Here is a 24,222-nt window from a genome sequence, read left to right on the forward strand (position 1 = left end):
GTATACACATATGCATGCATACAAACACACAAACAGCTTTTTAAATTAAATTTAGAAATTTTAATTGAAATATGAATTATGGAAAGTGCACAAATCTTAACTGTAAAGCTTGATGAATTATCACATAGTGATTATGATAACTATCACTGAAGTCAAGAAAACAGAATACTACCAGCAGCCTAGAAGCCCCTTTGCAAACACCATCTCCCTTCCTCTTCTCCCAAATTAACCACTAACCTGACTTCTAACACTAAGGACTTGTTTTTGAACTTTACATAAATGGAATCATACAACATCTATTCTTTTGTGTCTGGCTTATTTCACTCAACATCATGTTTGTAAGATTCACTCATATTATTATGTTTAGCAAAACAATTTATTTTCATTGATATATAGTATTCCATTACATGAACGTATTAATTTATTAAGCCATTCTACTGCTGATGGACATTTGGATTGTTTCTATTTCAGGCTCTCACAAATTATGCTACTCATTTCCACTGGGTAGACATCTAGGAGAAGAATTTCTGGGTCGTAGGGTACACACAGGTTCAACTTGAGTTAGATGATACCCAACAGTTTCCCAAAGTGACTGTAACAATTTACACTCCTACCTGCAATATATTAGTTCCAGTTGCTCAATATCCTCACCAATACTTGATACTGATAGTTTAAAAAATTTAGCCATTCTGGTGGCTATGTAGTGGAATCTCACTGTGGTTTTAATTTGCATTTCCCTGATTACTAATTAGTTAAAGTGCCTTTTAATATGTTTATTAGTCACTTGGATATCCTTTTTGCCAAGTGCCTTTTTGTGTCTCTGTCCATTTTACTATTTGTAGGGGTTCTTAAGGTATTTAGGATACAAACCCTCTGTCAGCTGTATGTATTGTAAATATCTTCTCCCACTATTTGCATGCCTTTTTAGTCTCTTAATGGTGCCTTTTGATAAACGGAAGTTTAAAAATTTTAATGTAGTCCAATTTATCAATCTTCTACTTAAATTTTTTTTACCTCAAGAACATGAAAATTTTTTTCATATTATCTCCTATATGCTTTATTGTTTTACTTTTCACATTTATATCTGCAATTCATTGGCAATTAATTTTTCTGTATGGCATGAGGTAGGAATCAAGTTTTTTTTCCCCAGAATGAATTTCCAATTGATCCAGCCTTATTTATTCAAAAGATTCTTCTTTTCCCATTGCTGGGCATTTAGTTGAATCCTTTCACTTTGGAAACTCACACATTTTTGTTCTAGAAAACATTCTTTAATTATTTTATTGATGAATTCCTTACCTCTGTTTTCTATTTCTGGAATCCCTATTTTTCAAACATCGGAATTCCAGGACTCATTCTCTTAATTTTTAACATCCTTTTTTCTTCCTATTTTTCATCTCTTCATCTTCTTTTTTTAAAAAATCTTTGTCTTTTTGCTCTACTCTATAGGAACTTTCCTTATCTTTATTTTCCATCACTTAGTTTTATAATTTTTTTTGCCATTATATTTGTAATATTCATTAGTTCTTTCTGTTCTGTGAATTTCTTTTTATAGTATCCAGTTTTTATTTCATGGTTACAATATCTTCTTCTATTCCTATGATGATATTAATAATAATTTTTCAAGGTTTTCTTCTCTCTGCATAGTCTCTATTTCCCCCAAATTGCTGTTCTATGTTTGTTAGTTCTGGTCTGTATCTTCCACAATATTCAACATTGTTGACCATTTACTTCTTAAAATTCAATTTTATACTTAAAACTCAATTTTATAGTTACTTGCTAGCTTCTCCTCATTTCTCATTCTACTTTGCAAATTCCTACACTGGCCCCTGTTTCATCACCTGTATGTGCATGGCTGTATTCATTCAACAAAACTTTATTATTTTCCAGGTACCATGCTTGGTGATGGAGACTCAGAAATTTGTAAGACATGGTTCCTGACCTAACTCCTCAAGTTATCATAATTTTCTCTTGGTATCCAAACTCTCTGTATGGATAAAGAGCAACTGAAGCCCTGGCCTGGACGCTATATGCCAGAGAATCTCGGGGTATGGAGTTACCAGAGAAAATCACAAACAGAGCATGGAGCAGTGCTAAATGAAGAGTCGGAAAGATAGTCCAAATTGAGTCACCAATCCAAAGGGGACAAGGCAAAGTCTAGCTAAAACCACTTACAGGGACTAATAAAAGTTTTCAGGGACATGAGGAGCAGAGCAATACCTGGATCCATTCCTGGGATTAAAAGCAGGTAGCTAGGGCTTCCCTGGTGGCGCAGTGGTTAAGAATCCGCCTGCCAATGCAGGGGACACGGGTTCGAGCCTTGGTCTGGGAAGATCCCACACGCCGTGGAGCAACTAAGCCCGTGCGCCACAACTACTGAGCCTGCACTCTAGAGCCCATGAGCCACAACTAATGAGCCCGTGTGCCACAACTACTAAAGCCCACGCGCCTAGAGCCTGTGCTCTACAACAAGAGAAGCCACCGCAATGAGAAGCGCACGCACCACAACAAAGAGTAGTCCCCGCTCACTGCAACTAGAGAAAGCCCACATGCAGCAACGAAGACCCAACGCAGCCAAAATTAAATAAATTAAAAAAAAAAAAAAAAGCAGGTAGCTAGCAGTTTTAGAAATTTTATTCCTGCTTTTTAAAGTCTGTTTTGGTGAAGAGTAGGGCTTGAGAGACAGGAGACGGAAGATGTCCTAGGTGTTTATAGATCTAGCAGGGAACAGAAACAGGACTTCAAAGATCATCTCTATGCTAATAACTCCAAAATTCTGACTTTTGTCCTCAGTTCCAGATCCACATACCCAATTTTGTATCAGAAATCTTCACCTAAGTGTTCTACAAGCACCTCAAACTTAAACTGAATTCGTCTTCCTCCTAAATTTATCCCTCCCCTTACGTTCCCTAAGTGAATGGCAACATTATTGTCAAATCCAGCCATCGTAGCTGGACATTCTGGAACTGAGTTTTTTCTCATCTTCCTCTTCTTCACTCCCCACCCATCCTACACACCTGGATGTTGAATCCCGTCCATGTTGCCTCTAAGATATATCCACTCCTCCCCCTCACCATTTTCAGTATCATTGCCTATATCAGCACTGGTTATTAGAAATATATTAAGAAAGACCTTGTGGAATACTAGGGAACCTGGGGTAGAAAGCTAATATTAGTCTGGAATAAACACAGGTACAGAAGGAGTAGTTCCTGGGGAAGGTTGAGAATAACATCTCAAGTTAGACTAATTTCAGACAAATAATAAGATGCTGAGATGGGAGGTATAACGAGGAATAAAGATTGCTTCAGCACAGTGGTAAAGGGGAAAGAGGGTTGCTTTGGTGACAGTGGTGATGAACAAGGCAGGTGCAATACAGGTACTCAATCAAGGTGGTTAGTTCAAGAAAAGGCAAGAGAGCTTGGATATAGGCAAAAATTCTGAGAAAGAGCTAGTGGGAATGATGCACGAAAGTAGGCCATAGCCCAGCTGTGGTGTTAACAGACCTGGATCTGAACTCAGGTTCCTAAGAACTCTAGACTTAAGGAGGCCAGAGAAATAGAACAGCCTCCCTATGTGGGATAAGAAGATATATATATATATATATATATAAAGTTACTCTTTAACAGTATCTCTCAAATAGAGCTCAGTTACCATGTAAACACTACAACTTTGAGGATAAAGCAACAGAAGATTATTTCGGCTAGTTAGCAAGAGTTCCTGGAAGCCTGTCTGACTATCCTTATTTCTGAGGAGTGGTGAGGCTGTGTGTAGGACTTGATTAGCTCTATTGGGCAACTGAGAAAAGCAGGCCCTTTGGCACATACTATAGTATTATACAGGCCATTCATCTGGTCTCACTGCCTTGTTCACACTAATACCAAAGTTTCTTCTAAAAATAGAGAGGTAGTAGAGAGAAGCATTAAAAACCTGAGTTCTGAAATCAGGTGAGCCTAGGTTATAAATAATTTCCTTATTTATAAAATGGAAATGGTTATAATACCTACCTCACAGGGTAGTTTTGAAAACTAAATGAATTAACATATATAAACATGTATAAAGTCTCTTGCATGATGCCTGGAACATAGTAGGACCTAACCAACAAAATGAAAAATTGGCTCATATAGCTCCTCTTCTCAAAATTCTTCGACGGTTTCCTGTGATTAAGTATCTACAACCTGGCTTCATTATAAAGGCAAGCATTTATTTCAGACTTAGCTGTCTTTTCTACTAGATTATAAGCTGTTTGAAGGCAGGAACCATATCTGTTTTATGCTCTCAACAATCAGCGCTACCACTTGCACAGTGTAGGTACTCAACATATACTTGTTGAATGAGTAAGTGAACATAATATCTTTCTCCATCCATAAACCCTCCCATTATATAGCTCATAAACACAATGCTAGCAGATGCTCTTTGGAATAACCCTGATGTTATGCAGGTTTCTGAAATGTTAAGGAATTCTCATATCCATTTCAGTTCACTGAATGGCACTAATTATTTTATGCTTTCTCTCACTCCTGAATATCACAGGCTCCTGGGGCAGGGATTGTATGGACAAATGAAGTCCATAAACTAGATCAATATGTAACTCTAACATTCTCTGTCCTTTTTTGCCAAACCTTTGTGAGGCGGACAATTGGATTGCTTTAAGAAACAGAGTTAATAAATAGTTTGGATAGAATGAACTGATTAAGGTTGAGTGATTACAATGGCAAATGTATCCCAATCTCTAAACATGCAATAAAGCAACAAAATATATTTTTAGCAACAAAAATGTTGTACAATTACCGTTTACTTGGTTGATTTCGGAGTTGGAGGATAGAATCTCATCTGCCAGCTTCTGTGCAGTAGGAAGAACCTCAGTGTGGTGTGCCGTGATTAAATACTGAATAAACTTTTGTAGCTGGTCCCTATTCATCTGGAAAAGGGTTTCTGAGATAGGAAGACGCAGTTTGACTTGGTCTGGTTTACGGATCCTGTAGAGTGAGAGCGCTACCACATGGGCACAGTAGAATATGTCTTTGTTCCCACAGCCACACGCCACTGAAGTGATTTTGCATCGATCAAAACTGATGGCAACTTTATAAGTCACTGCTGGTTCAGAAGTAGTGGCCAGCTCAGTTACTGTGCCACTGAGATGGAAGCCTAAGGAAACAAAAAAGACATGTTTAGAGATTCTGTAGTAAGAAACCTGAAGGTTTTCATTTTGCATTTAAATTCATCAATTCAGAAACTATTTGCTGAGTATCTCCTACATACACAGTAGGCTCTGTCAAAGGTCAATGAAACCCAGGTATTGCTTTTTTTTTTTTTAAGTATCTATCTATCTATCTATCTATCTATCTGTTTTTGCTGCGCCGGGTCTTAGTTGTGGCATGCGGGCTCTTAGTTGTGGCTTGCACGCTTCTTAGTGGCAGCTTGCAGGCTCCTTAGTTGCAGCATGCGGACTCTTAGTGGCGGCAGGCACGTGGAATCTAGTTCCCCGACCGGGGAATGGACCCTGGCCCCCTACACTGGAAGCGCGGAGTCTTACCTACTGGACCACCAGGTAAGTCCCCCCAGGTATTGCTCTTAAGAAACACACAATCTAGAAAAAGAGTCTTTACCCTGGAGTCCATGAACCTCCAGAACTAATAAGAAAACTTTTGTTTGTACATATGTACATTCTTCTAGGGCAACATTTCATACCTTCTATCATAGTCTCAAAAAGATTATTCAAGAACCTTGAATAAGTTAAGAACCTCGGTCGTAGATTTTGAGCTTTTTGTGGCCAAAGACAAGTCTATAAATAACGTCAGTACAATCTAGAGTAAGGTGAGTGTTATAAACGAGAGAAATCAAAAGGATGCCACGAGGAAGGACAAGGAAGATAAGGGCAACATTTCTTCCTCAAAACAAACACTTCCAAAATGGTAACCACATGGAATACCTAAAAGGCAAGAAGCCTCATAAGACGTAGAAAGCAGAGAGCTTGGTGCAGTGAGACTATGCAGTGTTAACCTCCACTCACTAGCCACAGCACCAATAATTTTGAAATGTAGACAGAATACATTTTTAAGTTACAACTAAATTGAAAAAAGTTAAATTTAATAGCAAATTCATTCTATAATAACTGTTTATTCTTTAAATATGATTCTTCTTTGACAAAATATGTATTCAAACAATCATTCAGTCAATCAACAAAAGTTTAATAAGACTTTATGTAACAAACTTTTTTGTAAGTATCCCTGTTAGCCTAGGGATGCTAACACGAAAAGGAGAGGAATATCAAATATTCGTGAAGCACCTATTACGTAGCAGAACTGTGTTGGGTGCATTTAATAATTTGTCATAACAACCTTATGAAGTTGGTATTATTTTCCTTATTTTAAAGGTATGTAAACTGAGGCTCAGAGGTTAACAAATTTGCCCAAGGGCCCTCAGCTGGAAAGTGATAGACCTAGGATTTGGAACCAGGTCTGACTGACTCCAAAGTTTATTTTCTTTTATTTATACTACACTACCTCTAAAAATGCCATGACAAAGTCCTCATCCTCAAAAACAACAGACAAATAAATGATTACAATATAATATACCAAACGGTATAGTAGAGACAGGAACAAAGGTGAAGCTAATTTCATAGATTTTCTTGTTTTACTGCACTCCACACTGTGAATAGGAAAGCAATTTAAAATAATCTTATATTTGTTGGAGAAATATTTGCCAAATAATAAAAGGTGCATATATTAGTTTCAGAGCTACCATCGTGACCTGGCAGAATTAAAAAATGAGGAGAAAAAACATTCCAAAGTTCAAGTTTCAGATAATTATGGCTAATTAAAGTAAGAATAAGTCCTAAATTTATAAGCATACCCATAAAATCTAGCAAAATTAACATTACTAAAGGCACATTTAGGTCCAATCCAAAGAAAGGTGCACATTACTGAAAAAGTTCATTTCCAGACTTCACAGAGGCTTTTTCTCAGTTAAACTTAGTTGCAGATTTAAAAATATTGATTGTCATTTGTTCAAAGCAAAGTAGAAAAGTTATATTCAAATGTGATTAAGTATGGCTAAAGACTGCCTTCACTTTAGAACTAAGGAAGGGAACCTTTTGCAGAGTTGAGAAGTAACTCTTCTCCAGATTTCTATCCCCTGGACATAGCCAGTAGAATAACACAACAGGGAGCACATTACACTACGAATTAGGCAGCCATGATCTGCTATTTACTATGTAGTTCTGGGCGACTCACTTTACAACTTTGAGCCTAAGCTTCCTCCTTAATAAAGTGGGGATAATAATACTTGCTCTGTCCAGCTCTTAAAAGTGCTTTGTCAAACTGTAAATGTCCTACAGATTTATTATTCATACTTCTATGCAGTTTTTGTTAATGGGACTTCATGTCAAGGGAATGAGACAACTTCCCCAGTGGCCAGGTTTCACAGTGGTTGAAAATCAGGTGCTAAGAAAGTACATTTTTTATTTCCCTCAGGCTCTCAGGAGTATTTAGTATATTCTTGAGAAATGACTTAAGTCCTGATGAAAAGAGACCCCATAGAAGGACTACTTTATTTTTTTATTTTTATTTATTTTAAATTAATTAATTAATTAATTTTTGGCTGTGTTGGGTCTTCGTTGCTGCGCGCGGGCTTTCTCTAGTTGCGGCGAGCCGGGGGCTATTCTTTGTTGTGGTGCGTGGGCTTCTCATTGCAGTGGCTTCTCTTGTTGTGGAGCATGGGCTCTAGGTGCACAGGCTTCAGTAGTTGTGGCACACGGGCTCAGTAGTTGTGGCACGTGGGCTCAGAAGTTGTGGCTCGCGGGCTCAGTAGTTGTGGCTCGCGGGCTCTAGAGTGCAGGTTCAGTAGTCGTGGCACATGGGCTTAGTTGCTCCGTGGCATGTGGGATCTTCCCAGACCAGGGCTAGAATCCGCATCCCCTGCACTGGCAGGCGGATTCCTAACCACTGCGCCACCAGGGAAGTCCCTAGAAGGACTACTTTAAAATTTCAAATAAGATAATGATGCCAATGTGGGAAAACCTTAGGTTCCAAGCCTCTGAATCTAAAAGTTGAGTATAAACATTTCTACTTGCTTGGGGGCACTTGGCCTGTAGCACAGTCTCTGAACCCAATTCTCTCATTCCCTTCCTGCATGAAAATGAATAAGAATATTGGTTAGAGTTGGGACAGAAACTATGGGTATCTTATTAAGATGTAAGCCGCATGAGGGCAGGGCTTTCTCTGTATACTGTTCATTACTGTAAAAAAGCAAAATCACTATGGCTGCACTATGAAAAACAGATTGGACCTCGGCCTCCATATTTTTAAGTTGAGAGGCTGGCCTAGAAGACCTCCAAGGTTCTATCTAGCACAGATATATTATGATTTCATAGTAACTATCACTAAATCTTATTATCTTTTCTAGAAATAGAGTACTTCTGGGATTTAAAGAGTATACAATAATAGCTAACCTTTATGAGTGCCTCCTATGTGTTCGGCTCTGTTCTAAGTACTTTACATGCATTAACTCATTAAATTTTCACAATTTTTATGAATTTGATAGTAGGTATAATGGTAAGCTTTATGTGTCAATTTGACTAGGCTATAGAACCCAGTTATTCAATCAAATACTAATTAATCTGGGTGTTGCTGTGGAGGTGTTTTGTAGATGTGATTAACATCTACAATCAGCTGACTTTAACTAAAGGAAATTATCCTTAATAATGTGGGTGGGTCTTGTTCAATCAGCTGAAAGGCCTTATAGGCAAAACTGAGGTTTCTCTGTGAAAGAAGAAATTTTGCCTTAAGACTGTAGCATCAGATCCTGACCAAGAATTTCCAGCCTGATGGCCTGGAAACATATACTATATATGTATATACAGTTATCTCCTACTGATTCTGTTTCTCTGGAAAACCCTGACTGGTTACTATTATTATTCCCATTTTATGTATGAGGAAACAAGCATAGAGAGGTTAAGTAACTTGCTCAAGGTCATTCTGCTAGTAAGTGGCAAAGCCAAGATTCACAGCCAGGCAGTCTGGCTCAAAAGCCCATACTCTTAACTATTACATTATACTGCCTCTGTATAATACTGTGTTGTATGGCAATCAATACCACATTTATATAAACTGTAAAACAACTATAAAACTAGAAACATTATTAGAAAATAACTTCTATGTTTACTGAAATTCTACAATTTCAGTTTTTATAGCATTGGTAATGGTTTGAACTTCTAGGTTAATCTGGAATTAGAGACAAAATGTTGAATATCAATTTAGATTCCATCTGTCTCCACAGCAGGTCAATGTTAAAACAACTGAGAAACTTGCTGCAAAATATTTTTCAAAAGCTAGTTAGACATGGCTCCCTAGAGGCTTTGATTAAGGTCCATGATGCTCTTGGGAACATGTTCATTTGAGTTGGGTAAATCTTTGGGCTCCATCGGCTGTATTAACACTGGTATAGCTCATGCTCCAGGCCTAAGCCCATCTGAAAGGCAGAAGGTTCTGGGTAGCTCCGTGGAAGTTTCCTTGCTGGGAGTTCCTTTTTCCCTTATTATAATCTAGTAACACTTTTTTCAAGATTAATTACTCCTGAGAATAAAGCTACATAGAGGTTCAATGTAGTATTTCTTTCCCATTGCAAACCTAACTGCCATCAATAATCTGCTGATTTAAGCAAAGATGTAGAAGCCTAATTTTAAAAAATTTCTATTGAATCAGCATGTATTTATTGAATACCCACTGTGTGCTCTTTTTACCTTTTAACTCTTTTATTTGGACATTTTCAAACAAAGAAGTAGAGAGAATGTTGTATAATGAGTCCTCTACATCCATCACTCAGCTTCAACAATTATCAATACAAAGATAAACTTGTTTAACCTTTACCCTCTCCTAGCTCCTTCCCTGTCCTCCTCAATTAATTATATTGAAGTAAATCCCATAAATATCCTTTCATCAGTAAATACCTCGGTATACATTTCTAAAAGACAAGAACTTAATTTTTTTGTGTGTGTGTGCCACCCCGTGCAGCATGTGGGATCTTAGTTCCCCAACCAGGGATCAAAAACCTGCTCCCCCTGCATTGAAAGCACAGTCTTAACCACTGGACTGCCAGGAAAGTCCCACAAGAACTGAAAATTAATAATTCCTTAATATCAAATATCCAGTATTCAGATTTCCACAACTGACTTCAAAAACAGAACAGAGCAAAAAACAGGAAAGGTCTGTTCAAATCAGAATACAAACAAGGTCCAGATATTACATTTGGTTGATAATGTCTCTTAAGCTACAAGTTCCTTCTCCTTCCTCTTCCCCTTCAATTATTTACTGAAAAATAATAGTTAGCTCTAGAGAGACTTGACCAGATTCAGGGTTTTGGTAAAATTACTTCACAGGTTGTGTTGCATACTTTCTAATACATCACATCAGGAGACACATCATGCCCGATGATCCTTCTTCCTGTGCTGTTAGAATTCAGCACTGGGTTCAGGTGTTGTTAGCCTGCTCCATCCATTATAAAGTTCCTTGTCAACTTTTCACCTAATAGTTTTAGTAGTCATTGATGATCATTGCCTTGATCTATTGATATTATTTCACTCGCGTGGCTTTACTTTAAAAAAGAAATTTGGCTCTCTCACATTCTCTGACTCTTAACAGCCTAAACTGTAAAATAAGGAAAAAAACATAAAATGGTTAGCTCAGTGCCTGGAACATGGTGGGCTTTTAACAAAAAAAGTGACAGAAACAACCACAAAAATTGCTTAGAACTCATGGGAAAAACAACTACTTTATAGACAAAGTTTTCCTGAATATCAGCTTTGTGATGATCCTTCATTCACATTTTCTTAAAATATAAAAAGAAATCACATATATTGTGAAATCATCCTGCTTATCAAAATGCCCAAGAGACTTTAAAACAGTCTCTTTTTATCAGTTGTAAGTCTTGAAATGATTAAGATAATGGATGGACTGGTGGGAGAGGGAGTAGGCAGGCACATAGGGAAGCAACGTGCTTGCTTCACTAGTGGCTCCCATAGGCCGTAAAGGTCAAATGCCCATACTTCCTTCCTCCTTACAGCATGTCTTTTGGTGCAAAGCAGTCAGGGATGGTGGGTCTAGTAGAGACCTGGCTTTCTGAAGAAACAGTCAGTCAATCAGGCAGCTGCTCCCCTTGTGGCCCTATCAACTTCATACACAGGGGGGAAAAAACCTCAAGTGCTTTAACACTGAGTGAGCCCTGAATGCACCATATACTTTCAAGGAGTTCCTGTTTAGTTTTGCAAGCACTGCATCCCTCCAACCCACCCCCAAATCACAAAGCTAGCTTTGCCCTGAGAAAAAGATTTGAAAAAATTTCAACTTCCTGTTCTGTGGCTGAGGCACCTTTCCCACCTGGCCTCTACACTGTTTAGAAATTTTAGAATAAAATTGTACTGCAGCCCCTTCTCCACTACATATCACAATGGCTCTGATGTCTCAGCTTCTAGGAAAAAAATGACCTTCTATAAATGCCTGCTATGAGGTAAGCCCCTACCAGAATGTTATCCTATAAGTGTGCCATGTTTTCCTTGCCTTCAACATGCTCCAAGTACCATTTAGGAGTGGGAAAAGATTCAAAAAGTGTGCAGAAATGGCCTCATAGGCCCCTAATAACTGAGTTCTTTGCAGGCAGTCCTTGCTAGAGCTTGTCACGCTTAAATGTGCAACAAGAGCTCTGAGAACTTCAAGATTAGCAAGAAGTTGTTAAAAATCCAGGAGTGGGGACTTCCCTGGTGGCGCAGTGGTTAAGAATACGCCTGCCAATGCAGGGAACGTGGGTTTGATCCCTGGTCCGGGAAGATCCCACGTGCTGCGGAGCAACTAAGTCTGTGCACCACAACTACTGAGCCCGAGTGCTGCAACTAGTGAAGCCTGTACGCCTAGAGCCCGTGTTCTTCAACAAGAGAAGCCACTGCTATAAGAAGCCCACGCACCGCAATGAAGAGTAGCCCCCACTTGCCGCAACTAGAGAAAGCGCGCGCACAGCAACAAAGACCCAACACAGCCAAAAAAAAAAAAAAAAAAAAAAAAATCCAGGAGTGCTCATGGCTTAAGAGTTCTTATTCTCCTGCCTTCTAAACTAAATGGTGGCACAAGAGGAAATGGAAAAGACTGAAATTGTTTACTTAACATTTCTTTTCCAGCATCAGTGCTGGGGAATCCAGGGCATGGGCTGGACCCAACCTTGGACTAAACAGAAAGTACCAAGGACCAGTTTTATACTTGAGGAAAATATAAATAAAATGTCTCTTTCCCAAATAAGGAAATCCTATGTTCTTCATGGCTTTGCTCAAATATCACCTCCATATGAAACTCTATCTGGTGCCCCAGTTGCTAAACTGAATCATGTTTTGTTGTTTTTTACATTGGAGTATAGTTGATTAACAATGTTGTGATAGTTTCAGGTGTACAGCAAAGTGATAAACTGAATCATATTAAATGAAGAAACTTTAACATTTGTGCCTATGGAGCTTACAGTTTAGTTCACAAGAAAGCATTTTACCCAGAATCAACTAATGAAGGACCGAAGAGATAATAATTTCACAGATGAAGTACAGGCTCAGAGATGTTATGCAATTTGCAGCTTGTAATCATTTACACGATTACAGTCATGATAACAGAAATTAAAATGACCATAAATTCACATTCTGAAACATTTTAGGCTTTAAAGACTAGGAAAAATAAACTTGTGAAGAGTTTCCTTCAAATTAATATACTTCCTGAATACAGTCAAATTGCTTCTTTTGATTTAAAAAGAACCAAAATAAATAACTTTTAATCACTAAGTTTTTGAGCACTTACCATGTGTTCTTTTACAAACATTGCATCACTTAATCCTCACCACAATGTTATGTGTTTAGTACTATTATCCCCATTTTTTGTAAAGAAACTGACGCTTAGAGAAATTATCCAATTTGCCTAAGTTTACACAGCCTGTAAGTGGCAGAGCTAGGATTTGAACCCAGGCATTCTGGCTTCACAGAGTCTAAGCTCCTAACAACCACATTTTATTTCTATTATAGTGTTTCCCAAACACCAACTTCATTTTCCTGGCTTAGGAAAATCAGAGTGATGTTTGGTACTGCTCCTTAAACTTTTTTTTGTAAAAATTAGGACATTGCTAAATCATACTAATTCAATTTTCATCCTTTGTTTACATACAGTCAGCTACTATGATACTAAGTTACCAAACTGATAGAAAAATGGAATCCTAACAGGGACAAGTGGCAGAGAATATGCAAAATGTATTCAATCTGGTAACCCAAAAGTTACAGCACATGTCTTCCCCTTAGAGGCTACAAGAAATTTGAAGAGCCAGAACACATAAAGATGTTAATTTCTCTTTTTAAAAAGTACCTTAAGGTTAATTCATTCATTAAATAACTATTTAAGATCTACTATGTTAGGTCCCAAGGATACATCTGTGAAAAGACCAAATGATCCCTGACTTTATGGCATTTACAGTGTAGCTGGGGAGACAGATATTAAACAACTAAGTCCACATAAAATTATTTAATTTTAATTGTGAAGAAGTACAGAATGATAGAATAGTATATAATATGGAAGACCTGACCTGGTTTAGCATTTTGAGCAGAATTTTATAGAATAAATCAGAATTAACTAGGTGAAAGGATGGGGAATGCAGAGTAGTGGTAAACAGGACTCCAGGTAGAAAAATAAAAGTACATATGCAGACGGATAAGAAGGCTATGCAGAGGTGCTAAGGCCAAGAGGAACATGGAATGTTTAAAGAACGGAAAGAAGACCAGCAACTGGAAAGCCAACAGGGAGGGGGGTAAAGGGGCATACAATGAGGCTGGAGAAGCAGGCAGGAGCTATGGCTCTGGGATGCATCCTAGCTCCTGCCTCTGCTCCATATCCAAGAGGGTCACTAAGTCCTGTGGATTCTGCCTCCTAAGTATCTCTACATTCTAGTGCCTCTCCTTTAACTCTGCTAACACTGCCTCAGCCCAAGATCATAATAATCTCCTGCTTGGATTAACTAATCTTCCTGCCTGCAAGTCTTATTCCCTCTACCCACCTTCCATAACATCAGCAGAATGATCTTCCTAAAACAAAATCATGTCATTCCTACTAAACTGTGACCTATTCATTTCACAGTCTTGGTATCTAACACAGAGTCTGGCATAGAAAAAACATTTATAAAAATGTTTGCTTAAAATCTTTCAAATGGTTCCTCACTGATTATAGGGTAAAGTTCAAACTTATGATGTGGCCTCTTTTTATCTCTTCAGACTTGCTTCCTGCCACTTCTCAAAGCACTAAACTACCTGCAGATTCTTGACTATGCAGTGTTTCCTTAGCCTTTATGTCCCCATACCAGGTGTGACCTTCTCACCTCCTTATCCTTAATTCTCAACTCAAATGATACCTACGCTGGGGAATCTTCCCTGATCTCCCTGGAGAATTAAATGCTTCTTCTTGAGCTCTCATTTTTTTATCAGTCATATCTCTCTTACAGCACTTGACATCAGTGTAATTAATAGTTTTTATATTTGCCTTTTCCCTTTAGATTGTGAACTCCTTGAAAGCAGAGGTTATGTCTTTTTCACCTCTATATTTTCATTTCAGGCACATTTTAAGGGTTTCATAAGTACTTGTGTACGGATGAATGAATAAATGAACACTAAACTGAATCTTTAATTTATATATCCACATTCATGATACACAGAGAATTAAGCATGTTTATAAAATTCTTGATTTTATGACTTAAAAAAAATCAGCCAATAATTAAACAATTTTGCTGGGATGGTGAGCAAAGTAACAAGCTAATAATAGTGAAGCATAAGATTATCTTCCATAATTCATATTTATGCCTCAAATGGACAGCTGTTATGCTTCTGCCAATTTTCAAACCCTTTTTTAAAATATAAAATATGAGCAATTTATTAGTTAACAATTACTGGATATTTACTATGTGCCAGAGAGTGTTCTAAGTATTGATACTTTCCATGTATTAACTAATTAAACCCTCACAACAGCTCTACAAGATAGGTTTATTAGTCACCTTTTTCAGAAGAGGAAACTGAGGCTCAGAGAGGTAAAGGAACTTGTCTAAGAGCACACATTCTGTGAAAGGTTGAGTTGGGATTTGTACCAGGCAGAGCCTGCACTCTTAATTACAATATATGGAATATGACTATGCAGTTTAAATTATGTATACAAAATTTTATAAAAGTCATTAGCAAGCACAGTTCTACAAAGATGCACTAATGACAAGTCAGTAAACTCTGATGTTTGCCTGGTTTCCTGGGCAATTGTTCAAGGCAACTGAAACTAAGTGCTCTGTGATGCTCTCACAGTTGGAATGAAGATACGTTTACGAATTTATCTGTACAAGACAATGTCTCAGCACAGTGAGTGAATCATCTGAAAGTTCTAAAGGAAAGCACTTCTCAGTACAGCCCTCTGACACCATTCAAAGTCTTTTTGTGTTTCTGAGTGCAAGAAAGCCTCTAGTAAAGCTTGGGCAATTAAAACCACTTTGCTCATTGCTCTTTTGATTCACCAGACCCTTGAGCAGGTGCTAATGCATGAAAATGAATGTAGTTTCAGCCAATGGCAGGGAAAAGGAGAGCTGTGGTTTACAAAAAGAATAATTTTTCTTATAGTCAGTTTAAGTGTATACACACACAGAGATATACAAACTAGATAACTCCTTTGAATGAGAACGCTTTCCTCTTGAATAAATTTGGTTTTGATGAAACTATATAGTATAAATTAGATCTTCTCACTTAATTCCTGTCTCCTGTAAGGCCAAAGCAGTATACTAGCAGCCACTCTTTTTCCTTTCTGTCACCTAGCAAAATGGTAGTCACACAAAGGCTTAAAACAGTGCAAGTGACATCCTCAAAATAACTAATTTCCCTTCTAGAAAACCTTACTCAAAAGCTGGGTAACTACTGCCTAAACAAGAGCACTGGAATGGCTCTGTGGACTCACACTATTATATACAGAGCTAAAGAATCAGGGTGCTTGAGTTCTAACTCCAATACCCCTCAATTCCTCTTTGCCTCAGTTTCTTAATTATGCAAATAGACATTATAATACTTATATGCCTACCAGATTCATATGAAAGTAATTTGTAAAGAACACATTTCCCAGAGAAATGTGTTTGCTATCATTCAATAGTGATCCCAACTGGCCAGAGCCAGCACCTATATAAGTTCACAAGAAGCAGATGGCGCCCACAGACTGGGTGAGGGTGCAAGAGACTGCAAAGTGAGGAGCAGTATTGTTATTCGGGAATACAAATGGTGCTGCCCTATTACCCTGAGAGCTATTCGGTTTGTTTGTATTAGAGAGGTCACCCTAAGCTTCTCAGAGCAGCTGAGTAAGCTGGAGGGCCCTTCTTGTGGCCATCTGCTCCCCTCCCAGACTCCTCTGGCAAATCAAGAGGTTTTCCTTGTATTAACTGCTGAAGAGCAGCCACAGGCCCTTCTCAGCATCAGCTTCAGCAGGCAATGGTCTCCGCTCTCCATCTGTCCCAGCAACACAGTTAAAGAACAATGAGGCTTCCCAAGCCCAGGTATTCACTTAGAGATACCCTTGCATTACCTAGTTTTCCAGTACTCTTTTACTTGGATCTCTATTAAGGGGATTAGGTGTATATTTTAAAAGATTGAATTATTTTTCTTTTGTTATTTTAGAAACATTTTATTTAGAAAAAATAAAATGGGAATGATTTGTCCAGAAGATTCATTTACAAATCTAATACGCGTAAAAACATAATCACTTTAAAAATGATAAATTCATTCCCCCTACCCCAACCACTCTGTGGAGCAGAAGACTTATAGAACAAGTTGTCTTGTATATTGATGGACAATCAATCTATTCAGAACTGCGTATCAGATGCGCTCCTCAGTTCACAGATTGGGAAAAAATACTACACCCTTTAAGCAGTTATCTGCAGAAACAATGTGTATACATATACAAGGTACACATGTTGCCAAAAGGGGTGTTATAGGCTAATAATTACCACCTGGGTTATTGATTTGAACAGAGAAAAGGGCAACACACAATTGTAAAATGATTTCAGAAATTACCTTACTCCATTTAGTAGTCTACATCAATGGGGGAAAATAAAAATGAAACAATAAATTGTTTTTCCAAAGGAAAAGGAGGGACTTCCCTGGTGCTCCAGCGGTTAAGACTCCACACTCCAATGCAGGGGGCCCGGGTTTGATCCCTGGTCAGGGAACTGGATCCTGCATGCCACAACTAAAAGATCCTGCATGCCGCAACGAAGATCCCGCGTGCCGCAAATGGAGACCCGGCACAGCCAAATAAATAAATATTTTTTAAAAAAACAAAACACAAAAAGAAAAGGATACCCATAGGTGTTTTTGATCAACCACAATATTGAGTGACGAAACGTTTATTTTTGAGAGTCTTCAAAAGAGTATTCAGATTTATATTAAAGCATTAAAAATTACCCAGATATCCTTTTCCAAGAGGAAAAACTTCTGGCTACTTCTTTGAGATTGTATACACTGAATCAAGTCATCAGAATATACTGAAATTATACTAAAATGAGGTAATAAATAGCACTTAGAATAGTGTCTGGCATACCATAAATACTCAAAAAATGTTATTATTATGTTAGTATTCCGACTATAACTGCAGTTAGCTCAAAAAATGTTATTATTATGTTAGTATTCCGACTATAACTGCAGTTAACTCCTTTATTCCAATATCTAAAGACCCCCTCATTTTGAGCCGAGTCTTAACCTCAAATGATTTAAAGAAAATGCCTATGCATAAATATCATTTGAACTGTAATGAAATTCTTACAGCAATCAAAAGACTAATTTTCAGGCGATCTTAATCCTCATTTTTATTAAACTCCATGACATTTTATTTCCAACATGGTCTTTTTAATATGGAGATGAATGCATATCCCACATAACATTCTTTATTTAAAGGTTTCATGTGCTAGTAAGAACACCATTCCTAACATTTACGGCATTTTGGTCAAGGCCTCATATTACCCTCTAGCTTTATTCTTTTGTTCCATCTTGCGACTTGACCTGTGTGGGGCAGCAAGAATGTCAAAACAAATTCAATTAGGACAATGCTTTTCATTTTGTTTAGAAACTGGAGAAAAGCATTTTTCCACATTCTACAGTAACCTGATTCAATACAAACACCAATCAAATAGAAGACATTCTCATTAGGTCTTCACTCAGGGTTCTAAATGCATTCACATCATCCACTGGATCCAAGGAGCAGTTCTCCATTGGAAAAATCTCTAGTGTCAGCAACTCTTCTGAAACAAAATTACATTCTTACTGTACAATCCCATCAATTGGCCAGCATTTCCTTGCTCCCACTGTTTTTATTTTTTTAATTTTTAACAATTTATTTATTTATTTTATATATATATTTTTGGCTGCATTGGGTCTTTGTTGCTGCACGCGGGCTTTCTCTAGTTGCGGTGAGCAGGGGCTACTCTTCGTTGTGGTGCGCGGGCTTCTCATTGCAGTGGCTTCTCTTGTTGCAGAGCATGGGCTCTAGGTACCCGGGCTTCAGTAGTTGTGGCACACAGGCTCAGTAGTTGTGGCTTGCGGGCTCTAGAGTGTAGGCTCAGTAGTTGTGGTGTGCAGGCTTAGCTGCTCCGTGGCATGTGGGATATTCCCGGACCAGGGCTCCAACTCGCGTCTCCTGCATTGGCAGGCAGATTCTTAACCACTGCGCCACCAGGAAAGTCCCGTGCCCACTGTTCTTTTTTTTTTTTTCTTTTTTAATCAATTTTTTTTTTTAATTACACTATACTAGGTGTGCTTTACTTATTTATTAATGGCTGTGTTGGATCTTCGTTTCTGTGCGAGGGCTTTCTCTAGTTGTGGCAAGTGGGGGCCACTCTTCATCACGGTGCGTGGGCCTCTCACTATCGCGGCCTCTCTTGTTGCGGAGCACAGGCTCCAGACGCGCAGGCTCAGTAATTGTGGCTCACGGGCCCATTTGCTCCGTGGCATGTGGGATCTTCCCAGACCAGGGCTCGAACCCGTGTCTCCTGCATTGGCAGGCAGATTCTCAACCACTGCGCCACCAGGGAAGCCCCCACTGTTCTTATATGACTTTTAACTCCTTTGCTGCTCCAACCCCAAAGGCAGAGAACAAAACTGCTAACCAGAATGTTCCTCCTCATGTATACTTCTTTAGAAGGATTCCTGGAATCACCTTTGGAATATCTAAATTGTGAATTGTGCATTTATGGGTTCTTATGCTCTGTGTGATGTAATTTATTTTTCTCTTCTTTAAACTGAGTTTAAATTTGTTTATAAAAGTCATGATCTGAGCTGAAGTCCAATGTATTCTGGCTTAGTCTCAGAATTATAGCACATTAGAACTCAGAAGGTATAGATATCAAGGAAAAGAAAAGCTTCCTTCTGTGAGTCAGCAAACTTGCTTACTGAGAAGCCTGTAGGAGAAACAAAAAAGCTAGATGAAGTTTTCTCCCATATAACCCAGGTCTATATTCAAGAGTTCCTCTGTGGTTCATGTCGGGACTCTCAAAACCAAGAATACAGTGAAGAAGAGGGCTGTAGAATGTTTTTGTAGGCATGGAAGTGCAGAGTCCTGGAAGATGAATAGAAATACTCTTACCTGAGAGGTAGCTAAAAGATAAAAATCTAGACGGTCCACAAAGACTAAGAGCCAAAGAAGTTTCTTTGGCTCAAAGGTCTAAGACCATACAGTGGAATCCCAGTCTATACCAAAACATTATGCCAGGTAAAATATTTGATTTTTTCTCATGCAAAACTGAAGGGAAAAAGAAAAACAATCAGGTTGTTATCTAGGGAAATAGTGCTAAAATTTAATGATCATTTGAGGCAATGAATGCTGAAAGGGATAAATCTCAGATCAGCAGGGTTATTACCATATTTGTGATGGCGGCCACAGTGAGCTATTTTTCTTATTTTTCATACTCTGATGAAGAAAAAAATTGATTTTCAACCTCAGGATGAATATAATATTCCAACAGCAATTTTAAGTGATAGAATAACTGATTCATTGATTCATTCATCAAACTTTATTTAAGCTCTTAAATGTGCAGGTACTAGGCTGGGTACCAAGGATACTAAGATAAGAAGGTACAGTGTCTAGTGGGAGAGCAGACAAGTAAACATAATTAAGAAAGTAAATGTTATGACAAAGATCACTAAGTGGCATTAAAGGAAAACAGAGCAGGAACAACTAGTCCAGGCTGAGGGGCTGGGTTTCAGGAAAGACTTCCAGGCAGTAGTGACATTTGAGTTAAATCTGGAAAGGTGAAAAGGAGGTGGACAGGTAGCTAAGATCTACATTACCTGACATGCAATATGAGAAGTGCTATAGAGTGAGATGGAAACACAGGGGTTAAACAACCAATCTAGACTGAAGAGGGGGCCAGAAAAGGGCTTCCAGAAGTGGGCAAAGGAGGCAGAATGTCATATGCAGAAGCAAACCAGCAATGTGGGATGGCCTGGCAGCAAGAAGTATAGTATGTGAGATGCAGTAATATAGTGATTGTATTAGTTTCCTATTGCTGCTGTAACAAATTACCATAAACTTGGTGGCTTAAAACAACACAAATTTATTATCTTACAGTTCTGGAAGTCAGAAGTCCAAAATAGGTAGGTTAAAATCAAAGTGTCTGCAGGACTTCCCTGGTGGTCCAGTGGTTAAGATTCTGCGCTTCCACTGTAGGGGTCACAGGTTCGATCACTGGCTGGGGAACTAAGATCTCACATGCCACTTGGTGAGGCCAAAAAAAAGTGTCTGCAAGGCTGCATCCCTTCTGGAGGCTCTAGGGGAAAATCCATTTTCTTGCCTTTTCCAGCTTTTCCTTGGCTTGTGGCCTCTTTCTCCATCTTTAGCATTAGTAATGGCTGTACCTCCACTGTGTCAATATGACACTGTATCTCCTGCTTCCCTCTTTCACTTATAAGGACCTCTGTGGTTGCACTGGGACTACCTGGATAATCCAGGATAATCTTCCCATCTCAAGGTCAGCTGATGAGTAAATTTAATCCCCTCTGTAATCTTAATTCCTCTTTACCACTGGTGACTGAGAGGTGGTCATTTGGAAGGCTATTATTCTGCCTAACACAATGATTAAGAGTGTACATGCTGGAGTCATACTGCCTGGGTTCATGTTCTAGCATCTTTATTAATAGTTGTGTGACCCTGAGTAAGTTACATTACTTCTCTGTACTTCAGTTTCCTTATCTGTAAAAAGGGATAATAATATTAACTACTTTATTTTGTTGTAGTGAGGTATAAATGGGTTAATATGTGTGTGGGTAAAGGGTTAACAAAACTCCCTTTCTTCATGAGACTTTGACCTTTGATTAAAATTTTAACTATGTTCCCTGCAGACCTGAAAAAGGTAAAATGTCAACTATGTTCCTAAGCAACATTATGGTTAAAAATGACACATGATTGGTTAGAACTGGAAGAATTATAAATACCTAATTGTATGCCAAATCTCTGGGCTCCCTGGAGTGGTGACTCTTGTAACTTGGCACAACCTTTATGGGAACCCTGAACACTATGCCTATGGAACTGCTATAAGAGATACTGACTCCTTGGGGACATGAGCCTTTTAAGTCAGGGCACCTCCTAGACCTGTCCAATGTGGATCTCATTTCTTTATACTTCAGCATCACCTAGAGGAATGAGGGCAAAGAATAGCTCCTGAACAGCTGTACAGACAGCTCTATAAACTGCTACAAGCTCTCACTGAAGAAGAATGCCTGTTGCTGTCTTGCTTGCAAGCTTTGGATCCTATCTTATATACTTCGCTTTCTTTCAAATTGTGTTAAAATACACATAACATTGCATCTTAGCCATTTTTTAAAAATAGATCTTTATTGGAGTATAATTGCTTCACAATACTGTGTTACTTTCTCTTGTACAACAAAGCGAATCAGCCACATGCATACATATATCTCCATATCCCCTCTCTCTGGAGCCTCCTTCACACCCTCCCTAACCCACCCCTTTAGGTCATCACAAAGCACCAAGCTGACCTCCCTGTGCTATGCTGCTGCTTCCCACTAGCTAACTATTTTACATTTGATAGTGTATATATGTTGATGCTACTTTCACTTCACCCCAGCTTCTCCCCCCAACCCCGTGTCCTCAAGTCTATTCTCTATGTCTATGTCTTTATTCCGGCCCTGACACTAGATTCATCAGTACCATTTAAAAAAAATTATGTATTTATTTATTTATTTATTGGCTGCGTTGGGTCTTCGTTGCTGCGCAGGCTTTCTCTAGGTGCAGAGAGCAGGGGCTACTCTTCATTGCGGTGCGCAGGCTTCTTGTTGTGGTGGCTTCTCTTCTTGTGAAGCACGGGCTCTAGGCGCGTGGGCTTCAGTAGTTGTGGCAAGTGGGCTCAGTAGTTGTGGCTCACGGGCTCTAGAGAGCAGGCTCAGTAGTTGTGGTGCAGGGGCTTAGTTGCTCTGTGGCATGTGGGATCTTCCCGGACCAGGGCTCGAACCTGTGTGCCCTGCATTGGCAGGTGGATTCTTTTCTTTTTTTTTAAAAACCAATCTATTGACTTTTAAAAAATTTATTTACCTTATTTATTTTTTTAATTTTTGGCTGCGTTGGGTCTTTGTTGCAGTGCGCGGGTTTCTTGTTGTGGTGGCTTCTCTTGTTGCGGAGCACAGGCTTCAGTGGTTGTGGCATGTGGGCTCAGTAGTTGTGGCTTGCAGGCTCAGTAGTTGTGGCACATGGGCTTAGTTGCTCCACAGCATGTGGCATCTTCCCGGACCAGGGGTCAAACCCATGTCCCCTGCATTGGCAGGAGGATTCTTAACCACTGCACCACCAGGGAAGTCCCTGGCAGGTGGATTTTTAACCACTGTGCCACCAGGGAAGTCCCCATCAGTACCATTTTTTTTTTTGGATTCCATATATATGCATTAACATACAGTATTTGTTTTTCTCTTTCTGACTTCACTCTGTATGACAGACTCTAGGTCCATCCACCTCACTACAAATAACTCAATTTCATTTCTTTTTATGGCTGAGTAATATTCCATTGTATATATGTGCCCCATCTTCTTTTATCCGTTCGTCTGTCGATGGACATTTAGGTTGCTTCCATGTCCTGGCTATTGTAAATAGTGCTGCAATGAACATTGTGGTACATATGACCCAGCAATCCCATTACTGGGCATATGCCCTGAGAAAACCATAATTCACAAAGAGACATGTACCATCCTAGCCATTTTTAAGTGTGCAGTTCAATGGTATTAAATACATTTACATTGTTGTGCAGACATCACCACCATCCATCCATATAACTTGTTACATCTTGTAAAATTGAAACTCTGTACTTATTATACAATAACTCTCCATTCTTCCCTCCCCCAAGCCCCTGGCAACTGCCATTCTACTTTGTGTCTCTATGATCTTAACTACTCTAAGTATCTCATATAAATGGAATCAAACAGTATTTGTCTTTTGGGGACTGGCTTATTTCACTTAGCATAATGTCCTCAAGGTTCATTCATATTACAGCATATTGTAGAATTTTCTTCCTTTTTAAGGCTGAATAACATTCCATTTTATGTATTACCACATTTTGCTTATCCATTCATCCATCAATGATACTTGGGTTGCTTTTGCATTTTTTTTTTGGCCTTGCCCTGTGTCATGCAGGATCTCAGTTCCCTGACCAGGGATCGAACCCATGCCCCCTGCAGTGGAAGCGCAGAGTCTTAACCACTGGACAGCCAGGGAAGTCCTGCTTATGCATTTTAGCTATTGTGAATGATGCTGCTATGAACAAGGGTGAACAAATATCTCTTTGAGACCCTACTTTCAATTCTTTTGGGTATATACCCAGAAGTGGAATTGCTGGGCCATTTTTAATTTTTTAAAGGAAATTCCATACTATTTTCCGGAGCGGCTGTACCATTTTACATTCCTACCAGCAATATACGAGTGTTCCAATTTCTCCACATCCTTGTTAACACTTGTTTTTTGTTTTTTTGTTTGTTTGTTTGTTTTTTAATAATAGCCATCCTACTGGGTGTGAGGTGGTATCTCATTAGAGTTTTGACTTGCATTCACTTCCCTAATAATTAGTGATGTTGAGCATCTTTTCATATGCTTATTAGCTATTTGTATATCTTCTTTGGAGAAATGTCTATCAAGTCCTTAGCCCATTTTATAATCAAGT

At 38.7% G+C, this 24,222-nt stretch overlaps 1 protein-coding gene across 2 annotated transcripts in view; it reads right to left on the reverse strand.

Annotated features, from left to right (window-relative positions):
- ZSWIM5 (zinc finger SWIM-type containing 5) overlaps positions 1-24,222 on the reverse strand; it is a 252,624-nt gene that overhangs the window by 66,323 nt on the left and 162,079 nt on the right. For both annotated transcript variants that reach the window (XM_059897953.1, XM_059897963.1), the window contains exon 2: positions 4,789-5,145. In XM_059897953.1, the coding sequence (XP_059753936.1) occupies positions 4,789-5,145 (357 nt within the window). The remainder of the gene's footprint in view (positions 1-4,788; positions 5,146-24,222) is intronic.

Source organism: Balaenoptera ricei, chromosome 1 (assembly GCF_028023285.1).
Source record: "Balaenoptera ricei isolate mBalRic1 chromosome 1, mBalRic1.hap2, whole genome shotgun sequence".
NCBI classification, from domain to species: domain Eukaryota; kingdom Metazoa; phylum Chordata; class Mammalia; order Artiodactyla; family Balaenopteridae; genus Balaenoptera; species Balaenoptera ricei.